Source organism: Coregonus clupeaformis, unplaced genomic scaffold (genome assembly GCF_020615455.1).
Source record: "Coregonus clupeaformis isolate EN_2021a unplaced genomic scaffold, ASM2061545v1 scaf0038, whole genome shotgun sequence".
Taxonomy (NCBI): domain Eukaryota; kingdom Metazoa; phylum Chordata; class Actinopteri; order Salmoniformes; family Salmonidae; genus Coregonus; species Coregonus clupeaformis.
This window is the reverse complement of record NW_025533493.1, coordinates 246,222-267,003: the sequence shown is the minus strand read 5'-3', so window position 1 is coordinate 267,003 and position 20,782 is coordinate 246,222. Positions and strand designations below refer to the sequence as shown.

General features: G+C 43.0%; 3 protein-coding genes across 8 annotated transcripts in view; 1 reads left to right on the top strand and 2 right to left on the bottom strand.

Annotated features, from left to right (window-relative positions):
* The window catches only part of LOC121577159, a 60,657-nt gene extending 52,155 nt beyond the window's left edge, over nt 1-8,502 (bottom strand). The window contains exons 1-2 of the mRNA XM_041890934.1: nt 7,788-8,502; nt 6,932-7,062 (exon numbers count right to left, since the gene is read on the bottom strand). The gene's annotated coding sequence lies outside the window, so the exon portion shown is untranslated. The remainder of the gene's footprint in view (nt 1-6,931; nt 7,063-7,787) is intronic.
* Nucleotides 1,216-3,880, top strand: LOC121576891 (iroquois-class homeodomain protein IRX-5-like). The gene is made up of 3 exons (XM_041890440.1): nt 1,216-1,763; nt 2,254-2,653; nt 2,873-3,880. The coding sequence occupies exons 1-3, from the start codon at nt 1,524-1,526 to the stop codon at nt 3,580-3,582; spliced, it is 1,350 nt and encodes a 449-aa protein (XP_041746374.1). The 5' UTR covers nt 1,216-1,523; the 3' UTR covers nt 3,583-3,880.
* Nucleotides 8,503-14,253: 5,751 nt separating the features above from the next.
* The window catches only part of LOC121576892 (ankyrin repeat domain-containing protein 27), a 43,684-nt gene continuing 37,155 nt past the window's right edge, over nt 14,254-20,782 (bottom strand). For 4 of the 6 annotated variants that reach the window (XM_041890445.2, XM_041890442.2, XM_041890443.2 and 1 more), the window contains exons 23-27: nt 20,661-20,780; nt 17,268-17,441; nt 16,830-16,989; nt 16,473-16,554; nt 14,254-16,187 (exon numbers count right to left, since the gene is read on the bottom strand). In XM_041890445.2, coding sequence (XP_041746379.1) covers nt 15,521-16,187; nt 16,473-16,554; nt 16,830-16,989; nt 17,268-17,441; nt 20,661-20,780 — 1,203 coding nt within the window. In that variant the 3' untranslated portion in view covers nt 14,254-15,520. Of the gene's footprint in view, nt 16,188-16,472; nt 16,555-16,829; nt 16,990-17,225; nt 17,442-20,660; nt 20,781-20,782 lie in introns of those variants that run through there. The other 2 variants (XM_041890444.2, XM_041890446.2) reach the window with 2 other exon arrangements.

Here is a 20,782-nt window from a genome sequence, read left to right as displayed (position 1 = left end):
AGCAGTTCAGGGTTGTGTTTACAATAGAAGTTTACAATAGAAGCTTACAGTAAGCATGGGCCATATCTAAACTTGTTTAAGCTATGCTTTTAGGCAAATATAATTACAAATATTTATTAAATTGTATGTTACTTGTATGGCTACCTGAGGTGAAAAACGTATTTTTTCCCCTTTGGCAAACCATTCCTCAGCACTCAATAGCCAAAAGGTGAATTAGGATGGGACCAGGCTACTCACCTATCTGCTCTTGTTTGAAAAAAATGCCAGGTGTAGGCTATGGTCCAGAGAAATACTGTCACTTCCTGTTTCTTCTGATGATGGGTCGTAAAACGATATATCGGACTCCATTGATGTCGATGTGCAGCCTATTCATGGGCCTATTGGCGACAGCGAGAAGCATACCTGTGCAACTGATAGCAGAAACGATCTGTAGAGTATGAGGATTATCTCATTTCTGTTTTCTAGCCAGCTTTCAGCACATCACGCAACTCACAGATCGTAGATCGGCCTAATCGTCTACTGAGACGTTCCTGAGCTTGAAAATGTGACGTCACTACCTACAGTGCCAACATTCAGCACTTGGACAGTTCCCGGCAAGTAGTCTGTCTGTCCATGCGACTATTTATTCTATGCCTGATAGGCTTTATTGTTGGCAACTGTATTCAGGGGCAAGAAGTATTATTCACAAGCATCTACTGCCAATGCAAATGACTTCTTATTTGAAACCACAACAAACAATTAAATTAAACCAATGGTAAGCATGTACAATTATTCCTTTGTTTTTCATTAGGATATCTGCTTTTACTTGAGTGTTTTTCAGTTTATTTCTCTGGTAAATAAAATATTTAGATATATGCAATTGTGATATAGCCTATATATCTGCAATTGTTACAACTGAAGATACCAGTTTTCAGGTTAGGGACCCTGTCAGCAGTGCAGACAGCGATCCCTCTCGGTTAACGAGGAGTGCAGTTGATAATAAGATAATCTATAATTGGGTTTAAATTATATAGATTGATATCATTTTATGTGTTAGGGTACAGATAGCCTTCACAATACTAGCCTAATGATTTGATAATAGTCTAATTCGATCTCAATTAAAGCGTAACGTGTGTGTGTGTGTGTGTGTGTGTGTGTGTGTGTGTGTGTGTGTGTGTGTGTGTGTGTGTGTGCACGCGCGCGCGCGCGCGGGGGTGGAGCTGACAATCATGGAATGAGGTTGCCTATTCCTCCGCTGACTCTCCCATTTCCAGAGCCTGGCAGGTTGGGCATCGACAAAGCGTTCCGCTGGAATGCTACATGCAGACAACTTTCCCTGCCAAATTGATGTAGTAAACAACAACAAACCAACCAACGCAACAGTTCGCAATGTTATTGAATGGATTAGTTATTTTTCAAATGCGAACATTGAGGGAAAGGAACTGTTTTCAGATGTGAGTTTTCATGCGCTTTTCTTTAGTGTGCATCTAGGGTCGAAAGCGCACAAGTGGCCATAAGTGGTTGACTTTAGGAAGTCACTCACCATGGCCTATCCTCAAGGCTTTCTCTTCCAACCGTCGGTGTCTCTGGCTCTCCATTCCTGTCCCCCGTTCAGTTCCAGTGTGATTTTAGGAGGACCAAGGACAGAGGACCTGGGCCGGTCGTCTTCAGGTTCAGCCTTCGCGCCGTACGCGGGATCACCGGCGTTCAATGGTTCATCCCCTGGCTTCAATTCCCACCTCCAGTATCGCGGAGAGCAGAGGGCGGCACTGAACTCATTTGTGGTGAGTGAATACTGTACAGTTTAACAATTATGCACTGTTTGATATCGGAATCATTATTGTAAAAAAAAAACGCCATTCGTTTCTTTGAAAAGGCCTATTTGTATCCAGATTTTGGAACAACTAAGTTGAAGTATAGCCTTCTGATACAATGAGTGCACAATTAATAGAGGTTTAATAAAACATGTATAAAAGCTTTTAAGTAATTTATAATAAGAGCTTATGCAATGATTAGTCACAATTATTTGCAAAACTTTACAAAATAAAATATATACTTTTTTGTTAAAATTGTCCAATATTGTATCTGTCATAAGTTGCATAGCTTATGTATTGGCCTATAATATAAATACATTTTGAACTCTGAAAATATGATAAATACAATTGGAAATTGAAGGTCTGGAAATTATCAATGTCTTCCTTTAGGCTTTCCAGTCTTGTGAGGTCAAACTATTGAAATAAATTCGTATCTATTGTTTTTCTATTGACTTTCTAGGGCTCCGCGTATGATCCTTCAGCGGGCATCGCTGGCTCTTTAGAATATCACCCGTTTGGTGTAGCATTGGGCTATCCATATGGAGACCCTACATACAGGAAAAATGCTACAAGGGATGCGACTGCCACTCTCAAAGCGTGGCTCAATGAACACCGTAAAAATCCCTACCCAACCAAGGGTGAGAAGATCATGCTGGCCATCATTACTAAGATGACCCTTACCCAAGTGTCCACCTGGTTCGCAAACGCCAGAAGGCGGTTGAAGAAAGAGAATAAAATGACGTGGACCCCGAGGAATAGAAGTGAGGATGAGGAAGAAGATGACAACATTGACCTGGAGAAGAATGACGAAGACGAGCCACTCAAGCCCACAGCAGAAATTGGGTCGAAAAATGAAGCAGGTAAGTTAAAGTCTCTTTTTTTCATTAAGGTTTCCATGCTGCAGTCGGCCTAAAATATGTTTTATTTCAGGCATTTCATTGGTTTAAAAAGTATTGGCCTATTTTTATGTAATTCACTGCATAGACTTACAACATGTTGTTGCTTTCATTAGACCTTGAAAGGGTGATTAGACCTAATCCTTGGAACGCTTTGGTCTAATTTATTCTATCTTCTTGCAGTTGGACAGCATCCAAATCCAGTGGGAATCCCCTGTGAGAAATACAAAGAGGACAATAGCGGCAATGACATGGAACCTGTCTTAACTGATCCGGATATAAAGGACCACGGGGACAGGAGAGTGACCGAGATGCCACCGCCCACCACCGCAGCATCTCCCCAAAACGCGGACCTTGGAGCAGAGAGGGATTCAGACTCCGCGGCCTCGGAAAGTCCACCTCCACCGAGGCGTAATGACTCAGGCAACTCCAGCAATGCCACATCAGTGATTCACTCCGCACTTCCGGCCCAGAAACCTAAACTGTGGTCGCTCGCGGAGATTGCAACTTCTTCGGATAAATGTAAAGGATGTAGTGATGCCTCTCAGACCATGCCCGGACAATTACGTACAGAGATTCCGGGCCGTAGGCCTATGTCATCTCCATTGCGAGACGCTCCTCAGAATCTTTTCCCTCACAGCGCAGCCCTATCCAGACATGTCTATTATACATCTCCCTTTTTCCAGGGTTACTCGAACTATCATGGCACTTTTGGAGACCTGCAGAGCCCGGGATCCAACGTGGGGTCAGCGACACATTTAAATGGATTACATCAAACTATGTTACACAGAGCCGAGGCTCTGTCAAGAGACAGCCAAGCCAGGAGCCAAACACAGATAGATATTTGTAAAGACTTGAGATTTGAAATTAAGAAAGGTATGACACATGTCTAGTAGCTTGTGTGCCATTTGGTAAGCTATAGGCTCTATATAGACGTGTATTTATTGTCCAACTGGGAAAATAAACGACATTTTCAGTTGGGAAAATACCTCTTGGGATGCAAATGGAACATTGAAAATGAGTGTTCTTGGGAGTCCCTAAAAAGGCAACAAACAATTATTTAGGAATGTGAATATTCAATTATTACATTTTGTATTTTTAAAGGATAATGTCTAATCTTTGGAGAAAAAAAGTGGATTCCTTTGTCAAACCACGTGGTGAATAATTATTAATTAAAGAAGACAAGTTTTATTGTAGTCTTTTTTCGAAGAAAAGTGTGTTACTTTGTCATTTCTATTGACTTTGGTCGTTCGTTCCGCAAAAAATATCCTATTTTTACAAGATTAATTTCGTGTTGCATGGCTGTAATGGTTGACATGTGTGCCTTTTCAAATAACCACAGCCATGTGAAGAACACAACTCCACACAGAAAGTTGCCAATGCCGGCGAAATTATTGGATTAAAAAAAACGATTAATCATTGCATTGACTGCATTATCACAGCACCATTCCAATACGCAATATGTCCTGTATTGCAATAAGTAGGCTATACATAATTCTCGAAATTCCCTCTGCATGTAGTCTAGATTTTAGTAGCCATTACTTGAAGCAACTGTGGAAAATGTAATCCCTATATATCAGAAATGCTCTAGTCTGTTTTTTTTGTTGTTTTTTTTAAGTTGAGCTGAGAGGAAATGACATTTGATCACACCACAAAATAATCCATGGTAACCAGGCATATATCTGGGTTTTTAAAATATCAACACTTAAGAAGCTTACATTTTCCAAGGACATCTTCAAGGAATTAAAAAGTGTGTAAATTCGAATCTATGTTCTCCTGAAGGAGGGGATTTCTCTTGATCATAGAATTGCAAGAGCCAAACAGTAACAAAGCATGCAAAGAAGGGTGAGAAAAACGCACCACTGTGTACTAAACTCTGGCCCTCAATAACTTAAAAGGCTATGTAATCCCTAAAGTATATAAAGCAATAACATGTTTTCTATGTTAGTGATTTTTTGTGGCTTTCTGCATAGGCTATATTTTGCTCAAAAGCCTCTTGATATTCAAGTCCTTTTTGAAGCTGATAACTAACAGAGAAAGTGTGTATAAATACATCATAAATACATTTGTCTATGGATGTTTAAAGATTTACCGAGATGTTCTAGGCCTATGATCAACTCAAAGACACACAATGATCTTATGCAAACCTTTAATAGATTATTTAAAAAACCTTTGGACAATTTACATTTTCAGTAAGATACTTAATTTTTGAATTTGTATACAAATCTATGGTCTTGGATTCAGTAAAAACTCAGGCTACACAAAGGCCATAAGAAGAATAAATGGTATCCTTTTAAACTTGAACGTTTTAGTTTATCTATTGAATGCAACTTTGGCCAATTTATACAGAGGACCGCTCTCAAATAATACATTCTGAGGTTATATCTTTGGTATGATCGAGTTACCACACAGATAGACTCTTTAGATTTTATGAAGCAGAACATTTTCTTTAAAGAAGTGGTCATGGGCCAATAGTTTGAATGGGTGATATGGACCAAGTTAGCAATATTAACATATCATAGCCACTAGCCAGGCATAATAATACTAATCCATCAATTACGGCTTGATTATTTGATGATTTATAAACCTTTGTATGAACCTCAAATTGATAGTATATGGATACATTTATCACAATGGCAAAATATGACCATTTCGTTTTTTAATAGTGCAGGATATATACCCATTTAGTTTTATAGAATTACTTCTAGGTCCCAGATACACAATTGGCAGCACATGATGGGCCAAGTCCAGTCTACCACAATGTCTAAAAAAGGAGTTCAAATATGGTAAATAACAGCAAAACACAAAGGTTTATAAATCATCAAATAATCAAGCCGTAATTGATGGATTAGTATTATTATGCCTGGCTAGTGGCTATGATATGTTAATACTGCTAACTTGGTCCATATCACCCATTCAAACTATTGGCCCATGACCACTTCTTTAAAGAAAATGTTCTGCTTCATAAAATCTAGAGTCTATCTGTGCGGGAACTCGATCATACCAAAGATATAACCTCAGAATGTATTATTTAAGAGTGCTCCTCTGTATAAATTGGCCAAAGTTGCATTCAATAGATAAACTAAAATGTTAACATTTGCAGTGAAGTAATTGTTTGATTGACTTTAGGGCCCATATGTTTCTCTTTCCCAACTGTGTTGGGCATCGAAGCTAAACATCACCAGACATCAGACACTGTTGGGGCATGTCTCTCAACCAGTGTGAGGTCCACTCTGCATGGGATAACCCCTAAGACTGACAGATGTTAGGATCTGATATCACCTAACCCCCTGCTATGCAGTACCTTCACCATCTTCTCTCCCTCTTGCCTCCTCTTCTCTCCCTCTCCTCTCCTCTCCCTCTTCTCTCCTTCTTCTCCCCCTATCCTCTCCTTCTCCCTCGCTCCAGGACCTCTATAGAAGCATCTGTTCTCAGAGTTGGTCTTTCAGAGGCAGAACACCAGGGTGAACGGCCCAGTCTCTGGTCTCTGAGGGCTGAGGTAATGTTCTGCCTCAAAACAAGCAGTCTCTCCCCACATCCCCACATACAGTACCTTTCATATGAAAATAAGATAAACAAGCCATTTGTAAGCCTTGCATTTCAATAGCACTTTTCCCGAAGTTTTAAAGTGCTTTACATATAATGACCTCATGTGTCATCCTCATTTTACATATAACTTCATGTGGTGTTCACAGCAGGGGGCTACCCTCCTGCAAAACAAATTCCATCCCTTTTACCTCAGGACCTTGATTAGCTGAATCAGGTGTGTTAGAGTAAGGTCGGAACGAAAGCCTGCACACCCAGTAGCTTTTTAGGAGGGTAGACACAGCAGACTGAGGCAGACGTGTAGAATAGATGAATGTAGCCGTAACTTTGCCTGGAGTGCCCTCTTGTGCGAGTAAAAATATGCAGCAGCCACAGAGACACCCAAGCAAAAACCACTGACTACATTCCCCACTGAATGTGGTCTAGGTGAAGTAACTGCAGACGAGCAGCATTTTGTAGCATGCAATATCGCTGCCCCAAATGTTTTTTAATTTGTTTATGTTCTCCTAAAAAATTTCTAACAAATGTCAACGCTTGACGTTTTTCAACAAGGGCTTGGCTGATATAACATGAGACCAGGTAGAATTTCAGAGAAAAGCTTTCACAACATTTTATACACTTTCCTCCAGTGTTGCCATATTGAGCCTGTGATAGAGTGTGTGGTTTCCAGGTGGTGCTGTTTGCTTAGAGTCATACCTCCGGTGACCCTCGCTGTTGAATATCACACAGCAGGACATGCCTTCCGTGGGTTTGGCTGGTGGCATTCTGTCAGGTTCATCTGTTTCACTGTATCCCTGTTTTTCCACCATCACTTGTTTGGGAATTACCTTAAAGCAGAGACGAAAAGGCAAAGCAATAAACCAGTCAATAAAATATAATATCTTTGCCATTGCCTTGAGTTTGTGTTGATCAAGCCTTTCCTGTCATTTGGTTTGGCATAAAGCTAAAAGATGGGTCTGGGAAATTGTAACCACACTCAAACCACACTCATAGACAGAGGATACAAGGACTGACATTGACTGACCATGAGTCTGTGGAAGACACCTTGCACTCATAACTGTCCCCTGCTGCGAGCCGGGAGGCTGAAGATCGTAATGGCACCTGCCCTGAAGTAGTGTACCTCCTGCCTCCCCTACATTGCCTAAGCAGACGGCCATGGAGTACGCTTCGCCTGTTTCAGTCAGGACCATGCAAAGAGAACGCCCAGGGTCTGCCTGAATACCATGAACACCATGGCACTCCACACTCGCGCCATGTTGACAGTCATACATGACCTGTCAGCACAATATGGACTCCCTGGTGCCACAGCAGAAAGCAACATTCTTAGACAGAGGCTCAGCTGTTGTCTCTGCTTGCTACTAACTCTCCTGGTGGCACCTAGGGCCACGCTATTGGATCGCCTGTGGAGGAAGGCCACACGAATTGTAGGGTAAACACCGTTGTCTAGTGGTGGATACCATCAAATTAAAATGAATAGAACGAGCGTCCTTAAAATTACCACAACAGCGGAAATGCACTTTTGTTCAACTGAAAGACGATGCCCAGAGCTTACCCATGATGTTGCACAACGATAAGTCATAGTTTTAGTCAAAGTATGATGCATTTGGGCTAGAAGTGGGAAATCCGAAGTGGAACATTCGTGGAAATCTGTGTCAATGCTGTGTTTCCTTATGAGATGAAGTGCAAATACTTTTCAGACTACGTTTCTTTTCAGGGCTGGGTCTTAGTTGAATGTTACCACCCACCTGCATGGCATTATTTATTAAGCAAAGTTCTTCCTCTTCGTGACTGAGCTGAGCCAGAGAGTAAGAGGCGAAGCGAGAGAGGTAACTCGGCCCACAATCTGTCTCCTCCAGCAGGTGGCGATTTTAATTTTTTTCACCCACCAAGTGAGGAGTTTTTGTATGGAGGTCAATGAGAGAGTGTCGAATTTGGTGAACAAATAATGTAATGACTTATTTACTATTTGATCGAATATACGTTTTGTGATGTTTCGATTGTTACGAAAGTTACGAAAGTACTACACACGTGGCATATCGGCAACATTGAGAAAAACTATTTTATATAGGAGTGCCTGTTCACACCATAACTGCCTTCTCATTGGCTAGAATGGTCCCACGTGATCTCGCTTCATCCCTCCTCCTCTTCCTCTCTCAGGACAGCGAATCCCATTGTTAGACATGAGATATGACCAATGATGTATGTATATAAACCGTGGATTGCTGATGCTTTGTATTGGCCATTGTGAGGCTTTGAAGCCACCAGTCGCTCCATATTGGCACTCCCTAGGAGCAGTCCTCCATAGGAATGAATGGAATTCTACAGTATTTCAATTAAATACTTCAAGGACAAAATTATATGTATTTAAGTATTTTTGTTGTTGTAGTGGGACAGTAGCATTAGTAATCTAAAAATATATATACTTTAAGGAAAATGTGTGTATATATTTGTTATTTTATGTTTAGCTCACATAATATAATAAAAAAGTATGCATTAAGGTGTCTGTAATAGAATAAACATGGCAAAAACGAATGTAGACATTAAATGCTGCATTTCTATAGCTTCCAAAATATTTTTTTATGACGGTGGGGGAGCCCGAAGATGAAGATACGGTGACTTCAACACAGCACCCCCTATTAGTCCTCTAGAGTATATATGTCATTGGATATGACCATCTCATCATTATATACCTACAGTGCATTCGGAAAGTATTCAGACCCCTTGACTTTTTCCATATTTTGTTAAATTACAGCCTTATTCTAAAATGGATTAAGAAATAAAAAATCCTCACCAATCTACACACAATACCCCATAATCACAAAGCGAAAACAGGTATTTAGACATTTGAGCAAATGTATATATATAACAAAAAACTGAAATACCTTATTTACATACACTATCAGTTAAAAGTTAGGACACACCTACTCATTACAGGGTTTTCCTTTATTTTTACTATTTTTTACATTGTAGAATAATAGTGAAGACATAAAAACTATGAAATAACACATATGGAATCATGTAGTAAGCAAAAAAGTGTTAAACAAATCAAAATATATTTTATATTTGAGATTCTTCAAATAGCCACCCTTTGCCTTGATGACAGCTTTGCACACTCTTGGCATTCTCTCAACCAGCTTCATGAGGTAGTCACCTGGAATGCATTTTTATTAACAGGTGTGCCTTCTTAAAAGTTAATTTGTGGAATTTCTTTCCTTCTTAATGCGTTCGAGTCAATCCGTTGTGTTGTGACAAGATACGGGGGGTATACAGATGATAGCCCTATTCGGTAAAAGACGAAGTCCATATTATGGCAAGAACAGTTTAAATAACCAAAGAGAAACGACAGTCCATCATTACTTTAAGACATGAAGGACTTGCTTGGGCCAAGAAACACAAGCAATGGACATTAGACCAGTGGAAATCTGTCCTTTGGTCTGGAGTCCAACTTGGAGATTTTTGTTTCCAACCGCTGTGTCTTTGTAAGACGCGGTGTGGGTGAACGGATGATCTCCGCATGTGTATTTCCCACCGTAAAGCATGGAGGAGGAGGTGTTATGGTGTGGGGGTGCTTTGCTGGGGACACTGTCTGTGATTTATTTAGAATTCAAGGCACACTTAACCAGTATGGCTTCCACAGCATTCTTTAGCAATACGCCATCCCATCTGGTTTGGGCATAGTGGGATTATCATTTGTTTTTCAACAGGACAATGACCAAGCACACTTCCAGGCTGTGTAAGGTCTATTTTACCAAGAAGGAGAGTGATGGAGTAGTGCATCAGATGACCTGGCCTCCACAATCCCTCAGCCTCAATCAAATTGAGATGGTTTGGGATGAGTCGGACGGCAATGTGAAGGAAAAGCAGCCAACAAGTGCTAAGCATATGTGGGAACTCCTTCAAGACTGTTGGAAAAGCATTCCATGTGAAGCTGCTTGAGAGAATGCCAAGAGTGTGCAAAGCTGTCATCAAGGCAAAGGGTGGCTATTTGAAGAATCTCAAATATAAAATATGTTTTGATTTGCTTAACACTTTTTTGGTTACTACGTGATTCCATGTGTAATTTCATAGTTTTGATGTCTTAACTATTATTCTAAAAAGTTGAAAACAGTAAAAATAAAGAAAAACCCTTGAATGAGTAGGTGTGTCCAAACTTTTGACTGGTACTGTAAGCATTCAGACACCTTGCTATGAGACTCGAAATTGAGCTCAGGTGCATCCTTTTTCCATTGATCATCTTTGAGATGTTTCTACGACTTGATTGGAGTCCATCTGTGGTAAATTATTTTGATTGGACATGATTTGGAAAGGCACACACCTGTCTATATAAGGTCTCACAGTTGACAGTGCATGTCAGAGTCAAAACCAAGCCATGAGGTCGAAGGAATTGTCCGTAGAGCTCCGAGACAGGATTGTGTTGAGGCACAGATCTGGGGAAGGGTACAAACGTTTCTGCAGCTTTGAAGGTCCCCAAGAACACGGTGGCCTCCATCATTCTTAATTGGAAGAAGTTAGGAACCACCAAGACTCTTCCAAGACTGAACTTGGCCTGAATGCCAAGCGTCATGTCTGAAGGAAACCTGGCACCATCCCTACGGTGAAGCATGGTGGTGGCAGCATCATGTTGTGGGGATGTTTATCAGCGGCAGGGGCTGTGAGACTAGTCAGGATCGAGGGAAAGATGAACGGAGCAAAGTACAGAGAGATCCTTGAAGAGAACCTGCTCCAGAGCGCTCAGGACCTCAGACTGGGGCGAAGGTTCACCTTCCAACAGGACAACAGCCTTAAGCACACAACCAAGACAACGCAGGAGTGGCTTCGGGACAAGTCTCTGAATGTCCTTGAGTGGCCCAGCCAAAGCCCGGACTTGAACCCGATCTAACATCTCTGGAGAGACCTGAAAATAGCTGTGCATAGACACTCCCCATCCAACCTGACAGAGCTTGAAAGGATCTGCAGAGAAGAATGGGAGAAACTTCCCAAATACAGGTGCGCCAAACTTGCAGCGTCATACCCAAGAAGACTCGAGGCTGTAATCGCTGCCAAAGGTGCTTCAACAAAGTACTGAGTAAAGGGTGTGAATACTTATGTAAATGTGATATCAGTTTGTTATTTTTCATAAATGTGCAAAAATGTCTAAATACCTGTTTTTGCTCTGTCATTATGGGGTATTGTGTGTAGATTGATGAGAGGGGGAAAACAATTGAATCCATTGAAGAATAAGGCTGTAACGTAACAAAATGTGGAAAAAGTCAAGGGGTCTGAATACTTTCCGAATGCACTGTATCTCTGGCTGAGACGAACAGCCTTTCTTCCACCTGAGCCATGGCGCAAATTAAAAGAGGGTGCAAACAAATGTTTTTGCACTTCGGCTTTTTTACCGAAAATGTGATAATTTGTCATTTTTCACGTATTTATATACAGTACCAGTCAAAAGTTTGGACACACCTATTCATTCAAGGGGTTTTCTTTATTTTTACTATTTTCTACATTGTAGAATAATAGTGAAGACATCAAAACTATTAAATAACACATATGGATATATATATTTTTTTCATCATGTAGTAACCAAAAAAGTGTTAAACAAATCAAAATATATTTTAGATTTTAGATTCTTCAAAGTAGCCACCCGTTGCCTTGACAGCTTTACACACTCTTGGCATTCTCTCAACCAGCTTCATGAGGTAATCACCTGGAATGCATTTCAATTAACATGTGTGCCTTGTTAAAAGTGTATTTGTGGAATTTTTACAACACAACTGAGCCAATCAGTTGTGTTGTGACAAGGTAGGGGTGGAATACAGAAGACAGCCCTATTTGGTAAAAGACCAAGTTCATATTATGGCAAAAACAGCTCAAATAAGCAAAGATAAACAACAGACCCTCATTATTTTGGACCTGAAGGTCAGTCAATCTGGAAAATTTCAAGAAGTTTGAACGTTTCTTCGAGTGCAGTCGCAAAAACCATCAAGTGCTATGATGAAACTGGCTCTCATGAGGACCACCACAGGAATGGAAGACCCAGAGTTACCTCTGCTGCAGAGGATAAGATAATTAGAGTTACCAGCCTCAGAAATTGCAGCCCAAATAAACGCTTCACAGAGTTCAAGTAACAGGCACATCTCAATATCAACTGTTCAGAGGTGACTGCGTGAATCTGCCTTCATGGTCGAATTGCTGCAAAGAAACCACTACTAAAGGACACCAATAAGAAGGAGAGACTTGCTTGGGCCAAGAAACACAAGCAATGGACATTAGACCAGTGGAAATCTGTCCTTTGGTCTGATGAGTCCAAATGTGAGATTTTTGGTTCCAACCGCCGTGTCTTTGAGAGACGCAGAGTAGGTGAACGGATAATCTCTGCATGTGTGGTTCCCACCGTGAAGCATGGAGGAGGAGGTGTGATGGTCCTTTGCTGGTGACACGGTCTGTGATTTATTTAGAATTCAAGGCACACTTAACCAGCTTGGCTACCACAGAATTCTGCAGCGATACGCCATCCCATCTGGTTTGTGCTTAGTGGGACTATCATTTGTTTTTCAACAGGACAATGACCCAAAACACACCTCCAGGCTGTGTAAGGGCTATTTGACCAAGAAGGAGAGTGATGGATTGCTGCAACCTCAACCCAATTGAGAGGGTTTGGGATGAGTTGGACCGCAGAGTGAAGGAAAAGCAGCCAACAAATGCTCAGCATATGTGGGAACTCCTTCAAGACTGTTGGAAAAGCACTCCTCTTTAGTCTGGTTGAGAGAATGCCAAGAGTGTACAAAGCTGTCATCAAGGCACAGGGTGGCTATTTGAAGAATCTCAAATATAAAATACATTTTGATTTGTTTAACACTTTTTGGGTTACTACATGATTCCATGTGTTTTTCATAGTTTTGATGTCTTCACTATTATTCTACAATGTAGAAAATAGTAAAAATAAAGAAAAACCCTGTAATGAGTACATGTTCTAAAACCTTTGACTGGTAGTGTACATCTCATTACTATTTCTATGGCGGATTCGCAGCCGCAATTTATGGAAGATGCCTAAACTTGGAGATAACAACAGATTGTGAAGTCAAAGATACTAGCTTCCATCTGTGGCAAAGTTTTCACTAAATGCTTATGACAAATCCAGCTCCAGAACCAGCCATAGCCTTGCCAGCTGGCTAATCGTTTGAATATGGTGTAGTAAAAAACAAAACAAAAAAACAGCAACAACATAACATTAGCGAACTAGATAATGTTAGCAAGACAGCTAGCTAGCTACACTAACAGTTGTCAGTGCCCCATTTGTTGAGGTTTGTCCGCTCCACGTGGAAATCATTGATGTTCCTTCCCACCCTCAATTCGTGAATATGTAGCCTGCATCATTCTTCCGATGTGGAACCTAAACAAGCATTTCCGCTCTAGAACAGGAATTACGTCGAAATAGTGGGGTCCTTTAAACAGAGACGGAAAACGAAGCGAGACATCCCACTCCCTAATTCTTTCTGTTCCAATGGAAGTCAGTGAGGGGATTCGATGAATCTGACCCAGGCAGCCGGGTAGGCGTGTTTTGCACCGGGTTGAAAGTAGATTGTATTTGTTTTGGAACCGGGCTGCCTCCCGGGCGTGAGCCAGGTGCCCCGTTCAAAGCCCACAGCAAAGTCGGCTCAAAACAAAAGTGACGTAATTAGGTACGTGGAGTAATGAGTAGGATTCTGTGTTTTCACCTTCCTCTTTTGTTCTGTATTGCTCCTCTATTGATTCTCAAGCAAGGGGGAGGCCGATGACAAAGGGCACCATCAGACCAACTCCTTGAATGGCCTCCATAGTGTAAAAAGCAAAAACGTTTGTTTTACCCTTAAGTGTATTTACATTACTGTATTTATGCATGGGATATTGTTTTTCAACAAGAAAAGTTCACAAATAGCTGGAGTTTGTCTTTGAAACAACATAACATTAACAACTTACCTAGCATATCATAAAGCACAATATTTGAAAAAAATCCAACAATAAGCCAACTCCTGCAAAGAACACAATAGTCTAAACAAATTACTCTTGATCATGGTTTTATTACAGGTGATTTTGACATAAATTAAATAAGGCACGTTCACTGCATCTAATATTAAAACATTTAATAAAATACTTTAGTACGAAAATAATCAACATTGAGATTGGAGTGGACAACTACTACTGTATATACCAAAACAGTAACCTTGAAATAAAAATACATCCGTATGCTGATGCTAGTCATTTTTCTGTGTTCAATGTACTGTATGTGCTGGATTATGATAATTTCAATAAATGTCAGTTCAAAACTACAGAGATTTCAGAGTGTTGCTGATAGAAAACAAATGGTACTTGTAAAGTGCAAACTCCCCATAGAATCTGTTGGGTCCTATATGGCTTTGCTTTGCAGGATTGGGATCAACTGCCATAGAGGTGAAATTGAATTATCAGTTCAATGCTAAATAAACACTTTTCTTTTGTTGCATTATATTGTTTTCTACAGGATAAATATCAGATTCAGAATACAGTAAAGGTGATGATAAACAAATGAACTATGGCAATTGTGTTATTATATTCTCAAATGCAGTATTTAACTACAGTACTATCTATTTGTGGATTCACTGGATTGAGCTACTGTATATAGATGTATGTGTATACATTGTTATGGTTCTCTCTCTACCTACAAAGCAACCAAGATAACTATTCTAAGTGTTTGACATTCACTGTGATACAAGTGTGGCCTCACTGTGCATTGTCATTCAATTGCCACACACCAGGAGGTACATTTTCTGTTATAGATAGGTTAGAAATTACAATTGATGGTTTTCTACAGGGAATAACTAACTCAGTAAATTAAATTAAAAATGACATCCAAACCTGAGAACTGTAATCAAGTTAAACTAAATTGTTAAAAATAAAAACAGAGCCCTGATTTTACATGGTCAAATAAAAACGTCCAGATGTAATATGAGCATATATATTCAGATTATCATTTTTTAAAAAGTAGACTAAACTAAAACCGTCCGGATATGCTATAATGTCACTATCCACTGTTAGAATGTTCTATCTATCTATCTACTATCTATTTTATAAGGGTGAGCAACAAAACTAAAATAAACTAAAACTGAATGACACTCGCATGAAGTTGAATTAACATGTTTTGCATCCCTTTTTTGTGAAGGCAAGGAGAAAAAGTGCTTTCAATAACAGTCAGGTCAACTAACTAAAAGTAGGCCACACTCTTCTCTGGTTAACCCACACTGTGCAAGTTCTTCCCTGACTGGGGTCCGCCTCAGCCTCTGCTCCTCAGAGTATCTCTATTTCTTCTACCAGGTCTTCTACCAGGTCTTCTACCAGGTCTTCCATGTCTTTGGGTGGGCTCTCAGTCTCTGGACAGTTCCTCTTAGACTTTACTTCTGTGTGTGATGTGGTGTGGACATATTTTTCCTCTCTGTTTCTGTCTTTGTCTCCATTGACTTGGCTAGGTGTGTGTGATGGATCCTCGAGTGGTGTGTGTGTGTGTGATGGGTCGCTGCCGGGTGTTTGTTGTGTATTTGAGGGGTCGTCTGCTGTGTGTGTATTTGATGGGATGTCAGGTGTGTATGTATTTGACACGTCAGGTGTGTGTATGTCAGGTGCGTATGTATGCAAGGGTTCACCTGGAGTGTCTGTGTGTGAAGGGTCTTTGGCTATGTGTGTGTCCTCAACCTTGGCCTCTCCTGTGTGTCTCCGGTCCCGGCCCCACTGAGGAGACGGGGGGTGCTCTGTGTCCACGGTGTGACTGCAGCTCAGGGCCCTTTCTCTGTCCCTTTGGCCCCCAGGCTGGGGGCTTCCCTCTGGGCTGGAGCTGATGCTGAACGGCCCACTGCTCTCCAGGGTCTCCCCCCGCCTCAGCTTCCTCCTCTCAGGAGTGGGGGAGTTGATGGAAGGCACACTGGTGTCCCTGGGAAGACCTTTCTTGATTTGCTGAACCCTGAAAAAAACATCAAACAACATCCACAAGCTCAGAGGAATTGCACTGAAACATAACAGTTCCTTAAAATGTATGTTTATTAAAACTTATGAGTAAACCATGACAAAAGTTGTTCTGGATCGGCTTTGTTGACTTTGTGTACTTAGGAACATCTAACTAAACTCCACATTGTCTCAACTGATCTTTTTGCAAACTGCAGTCAGATTGATATTGACATCAACTTCACTATGAAGGACAGCATACATATTCCACAAGGGGGCACACAATCTTTTCCATGGTACTGACCAGTTTATTGACTGGGCCAGCTTCTGACGTCTTCCACTGGCATTATCATGCTGATGCTTTAGCCGCTGGACAAATGAGTGTGCTGGGATTGGGAGAAAGAAGTAAGAAGAACTGTTCCATATCCACACCAGCATACCATGGGCATGCATTCTAAGTGGTATGATGGTATGGACAGTGGAACATAGTTTGAATTATTGGGTGTTGGAAAACAAACCCCAATAATTCAAAATATGGCAGTAGTAGTAGATTGGTCCCCAAAAAGACGAAGCTACTACTATTGCCATTGTTTGAATTATTAGGTGACAAAGTTGGTGAGAAGACTTTTCACTGTGTGTTACTTGTAATAGATCTCTGTACCTTCACGCTCTAGCAGGTAGGTGGTCAAGGAAAAACAGTGGCTGCTGTCAATACTGACTCTCTTACCCGGAGCCCCCTTGGGCACAGAGAGCAGTTTGATTGGTTCAGCGTTGTGGGAGAGTCCAGATGCCTTCTGAAGAGTCCTCAGGATTTCAGTGTTCTGAAAGTGGAAAAACAAAACAAAAACCCATTTCATAATGAATTCATTATTTCCCCAGCTCTATGGTTGTTCGATTAAATCTGCTACTGAAAAAAATTATATGTAGACCCATACCCAAAATAGTTGGTGAGGTGCTGACTAACAGAAAGTTGGCAAATCTAAGAAAAACAAATAAAGTTGCACATACTGTACATCTTGTGCAACTCTGTTTACAATTCTGTTTAACAAGTGGTCACCTTGTCCCTGATCTAACCCCTCAGTGGCCGTTAGATTCTCACTTTTCCCCTGGTCTCCATGGCACAGTCCAGTGCTGTCCTCTGTCTCTTGTTCCTCATGTGGACCAAGGCTCCAGCCTGCAGTAACAGCTCCACCAGGGTCAGGTGACCCCCTTTCACAGCCTCGTGCAGGGCCGTGTTCCCCTGGTTGTTGGACAGGTTCACTGAGGCGTTGCTCTGGAGGAAGACAATATAGAAACGTCTGATCACACATTGTTTTGCTACTCACAATAGGTGGCCTTTTAATGAAGCTTAGGTGGTATGGTTTACAACGTTTAGAGCAACATGGTCTTCGTCAGGTGATTGCTCTGCTATCCTTTTTTCAATTTCTTGGTCACTGACAGCCAGTGGTGGAAAAAGTACCCAATTGTCATACTTGAGTAAAAGTAAAGATACCTTAATAAAAAATGACTCAAGTAAAAGTGAAAGTCACCCAGTAAAATACTACTTGAGTAAAAGTCTAAAAGTATTGTCACACCCTGGCTCTGGGACTCTATATGTTGAGCCAGGGTGTGTTCATTCTATGTGTTCTGTTTCTATGTTGGGTGTTCTTGGTTGTTTATTTCTATGTTTGACTGAGTGACTCCCAATCAGAGGCAACGAGTGTCAGCTGTGTGCTGGTTGTCTCTGATTGGGAGCCATATTTAACTGTCTGTGTTTCACTTTGTGTTTGTGGGTTTTTGTTCCGTGTTCGGTCATTGTCACTGAGGACTTCACGAGTCGTTTATTGTTTTGTTATTTCGTGTGTATGCTTTAATTAAATAAAGCAAGTATGTTCGCAACTAACGCTGCGCTTTGGTCCACTCCTTCATACGACGTTCGTGACAGAAAAACCCACCGTAAAAGGACCAAGCAGCGTGTCCAGGAGCAGGCAGACTGGACATGGGAGGAAGCGCCAGGAAAGGAGATGGAGAGGCTGGCGATGGCCCAGGTGGGCAAATCGTGGTCCTGGGAAGACATGCTCGGGGGCAAGGGACCTTGGGGTAGGATTAAGGCCCTGGCAAGAGAGGAGCAGCGGCGTCAGCAGTGCCATCGTCGGAAGGACGAGAGGCACCCCCAATAATTTTTTAGGGGGGCACACGGCATGGGCGACTGGGCAGCAGGAGGCTGCCACAGGGCGAAATGGGAGACGAGGAGAGAAGGCCACCGGGTTACGGGAGCCATTGGCGAGAGGAGGGAAGGAAGTTGTAGAGGCACGGCGAGAGGTACTGAGGTGTATTGCCAGTCCGGTCCGGCCCGTTCCTGATCCCCGTTTAAGGCCAGTGGTGTGTGTTCCCAGTACGGTTCGGCCTGTTCCTGCTCCACGCACCAAGCCTACGGTGTGCGTCGCCAGCCCAGTCCGGCCAGTTGCTGCTCCACGCACCAAGCCTACGGTGTGCGTCGCCAGCCCAGCCCGGCCTGTCCCTGCTCCACGCACCAAGCCTACGGGGTGCGTCGCCAGCCCGGCCCGGCCTGTCCCTGCTCCACGCACCAAGCCTACGGTGTGCGTCGCCAGCCCAGCCCGGCCTGTTCCTGCTCCACGCACCAAGCCTACGGTGTGCGTCGCCAGCCCAGTCCGGCCAGTTGCTGCTCCACGCACCAAACCTACGGTGTGCGTCGCCAGCCCAGCCCGGCCTGTCCCTGCTCCACGCACCAAGCCTACGGTGTGCGTCGCCAGCCCTGTCCGGCCTGTCCCTGCTCCACGCACCAAGCCTACGGTGTGCGTCGCCAGCCCTGTCCGGCCTGTCCCTGCTCCACGCACCAAACCTACGGTGTGCGTCGACAGCCCAGCCCGGCCTGTCCCTGCTCCACGCACCAAGCCTAAGGTGTGCGTCGCCAGCCCTGCCCGGCCTGTTCCTGCTCCACGCACCAAGCCTACGGTGTGCGTCGCCAGCCCTGTCCGGCCTGTCCCTGCTCCACGCACCAAGCCTACGGTGTGCGTCGCCAGCCCTGCCCGGCCTGTTCCTGCTCCACGCACCAAGCCTACGGTGTGCGTCGCCAGCCCTGTCCGGCCTGTCCCTGCTCCACGCACCAAGCCTACGGTGTGCGTCGTCAGCCCAGCCCGGCCTGTCCCTGCTCTACGCACCAAGCCTACGGTGCGCGTCACCAGCCCGGCCCGGCCTGTTCCTGCCACTCGCACCAAGCCAGGGGTGCGAGTCGTCAGCCTGGTCCAGCCCGTTCCTGCCACTCGCACCAAGCCAGGGGTGCGAGTCGTCAGTCCGGCACAACCCGTGCCTGGGTCATCGGTGCCAATTCAGGTACCGCTCTACTGCTCCACTAAGGAGCTGAAGCCTACCGCTCCTGCTACGTCCAGTCCAGCTCCAGCCAGCGGGGCCAGACCGGACCAGGGGCGCTATGGGGGGTTTGTTGGAGGGTGGTGGGCAAGCCCGGAGCCGGAGACGCCGCCGAGGAGGAATGCCCACCCAGCCCTCCCCTGTTTTGCTCGTATTTAGGCGCGGTCGCAGTCCCGCGCCTTTAGAGAGTACTGTCACACCCTGGCTCTGGGACTCATTATGTTGAGCCAGGGTGTGTTCATTCTATGTGTTCTGTTTCTATGTTGGGTGTTCTTGGTTGTTTATTTCTATGTTTGACTGAGTGACTCCCAATCAGAGGCAACGAGTGTCAGCTGTGTGCTGGTTGTCTCTGATTGGGAGCCATATTTAACTGTCTGTGTTTCACTTTGTGTTTGTGGGTTTTTGTTCCGTGTTCGGTCATTGTCACTGAGGACTTCACGAGTCGTTTATTGTTTTGTTATTTCGTGTGTATGCTTTAATTAAATAAAGCAAGTATGTTCGCAACTAACGCTGCGCTTTGGTCCACTCCTTCATACGACGTTCGTGACAAGTATTTGGTTTTAAATATACTTCAGTATCATAAGTAAAAGTAATTGCAAAAATATACTTAGGTATCAAAAGTAAAAGTACAAATCATTTCAAATTCCATATATTAAGCAAACCAGACGGCGCCATGTTCTTGTTTTCTTAATTTACAGAAAGCCAGGGGAACACTCCAACACTCGGACATAATTTACAAAGGAAGCATGCGTGTTTAGTGAGTCTGCCAGATCAGAGGCAGTAGGGGCGACCAGGGATGTTCTCTTGATAATTGTGTGAATTTGACTATTTTCCTGTCCTGCTAAGCATTCAAAATTTAACGAGTACTTTTGGGTGTCAGGGAAAATGTATGGAGTAAAAAGTAAATTATTTGTAGTCTGACTAGTAGTCTCAAATATAAATAGTAAAGTAAAGTACAGATACCCAAAGAAACTACTTAAGTAGTACTTTAAAGTATTTTTACTAAAGTACTTTATACCACTGCTGACAGCTATAAAGACCTTACTTGGCCGTTTATTTCTCCAGTGTGATGGTGTTGGCCTGTTTGATCACTAGGGGGAAGCAGTGTCAGTGTTCTGTTCACCTGCAGCAGGATGGTGGCTGTATCCAGGTGACCTCTGAGGCAGGCGTGGATCAGAGGGGTGTTGCCATAGCGATCCTTCTTATTCAGCTTGGCATTGCACTCCAGCAGTGATGTCACTACCT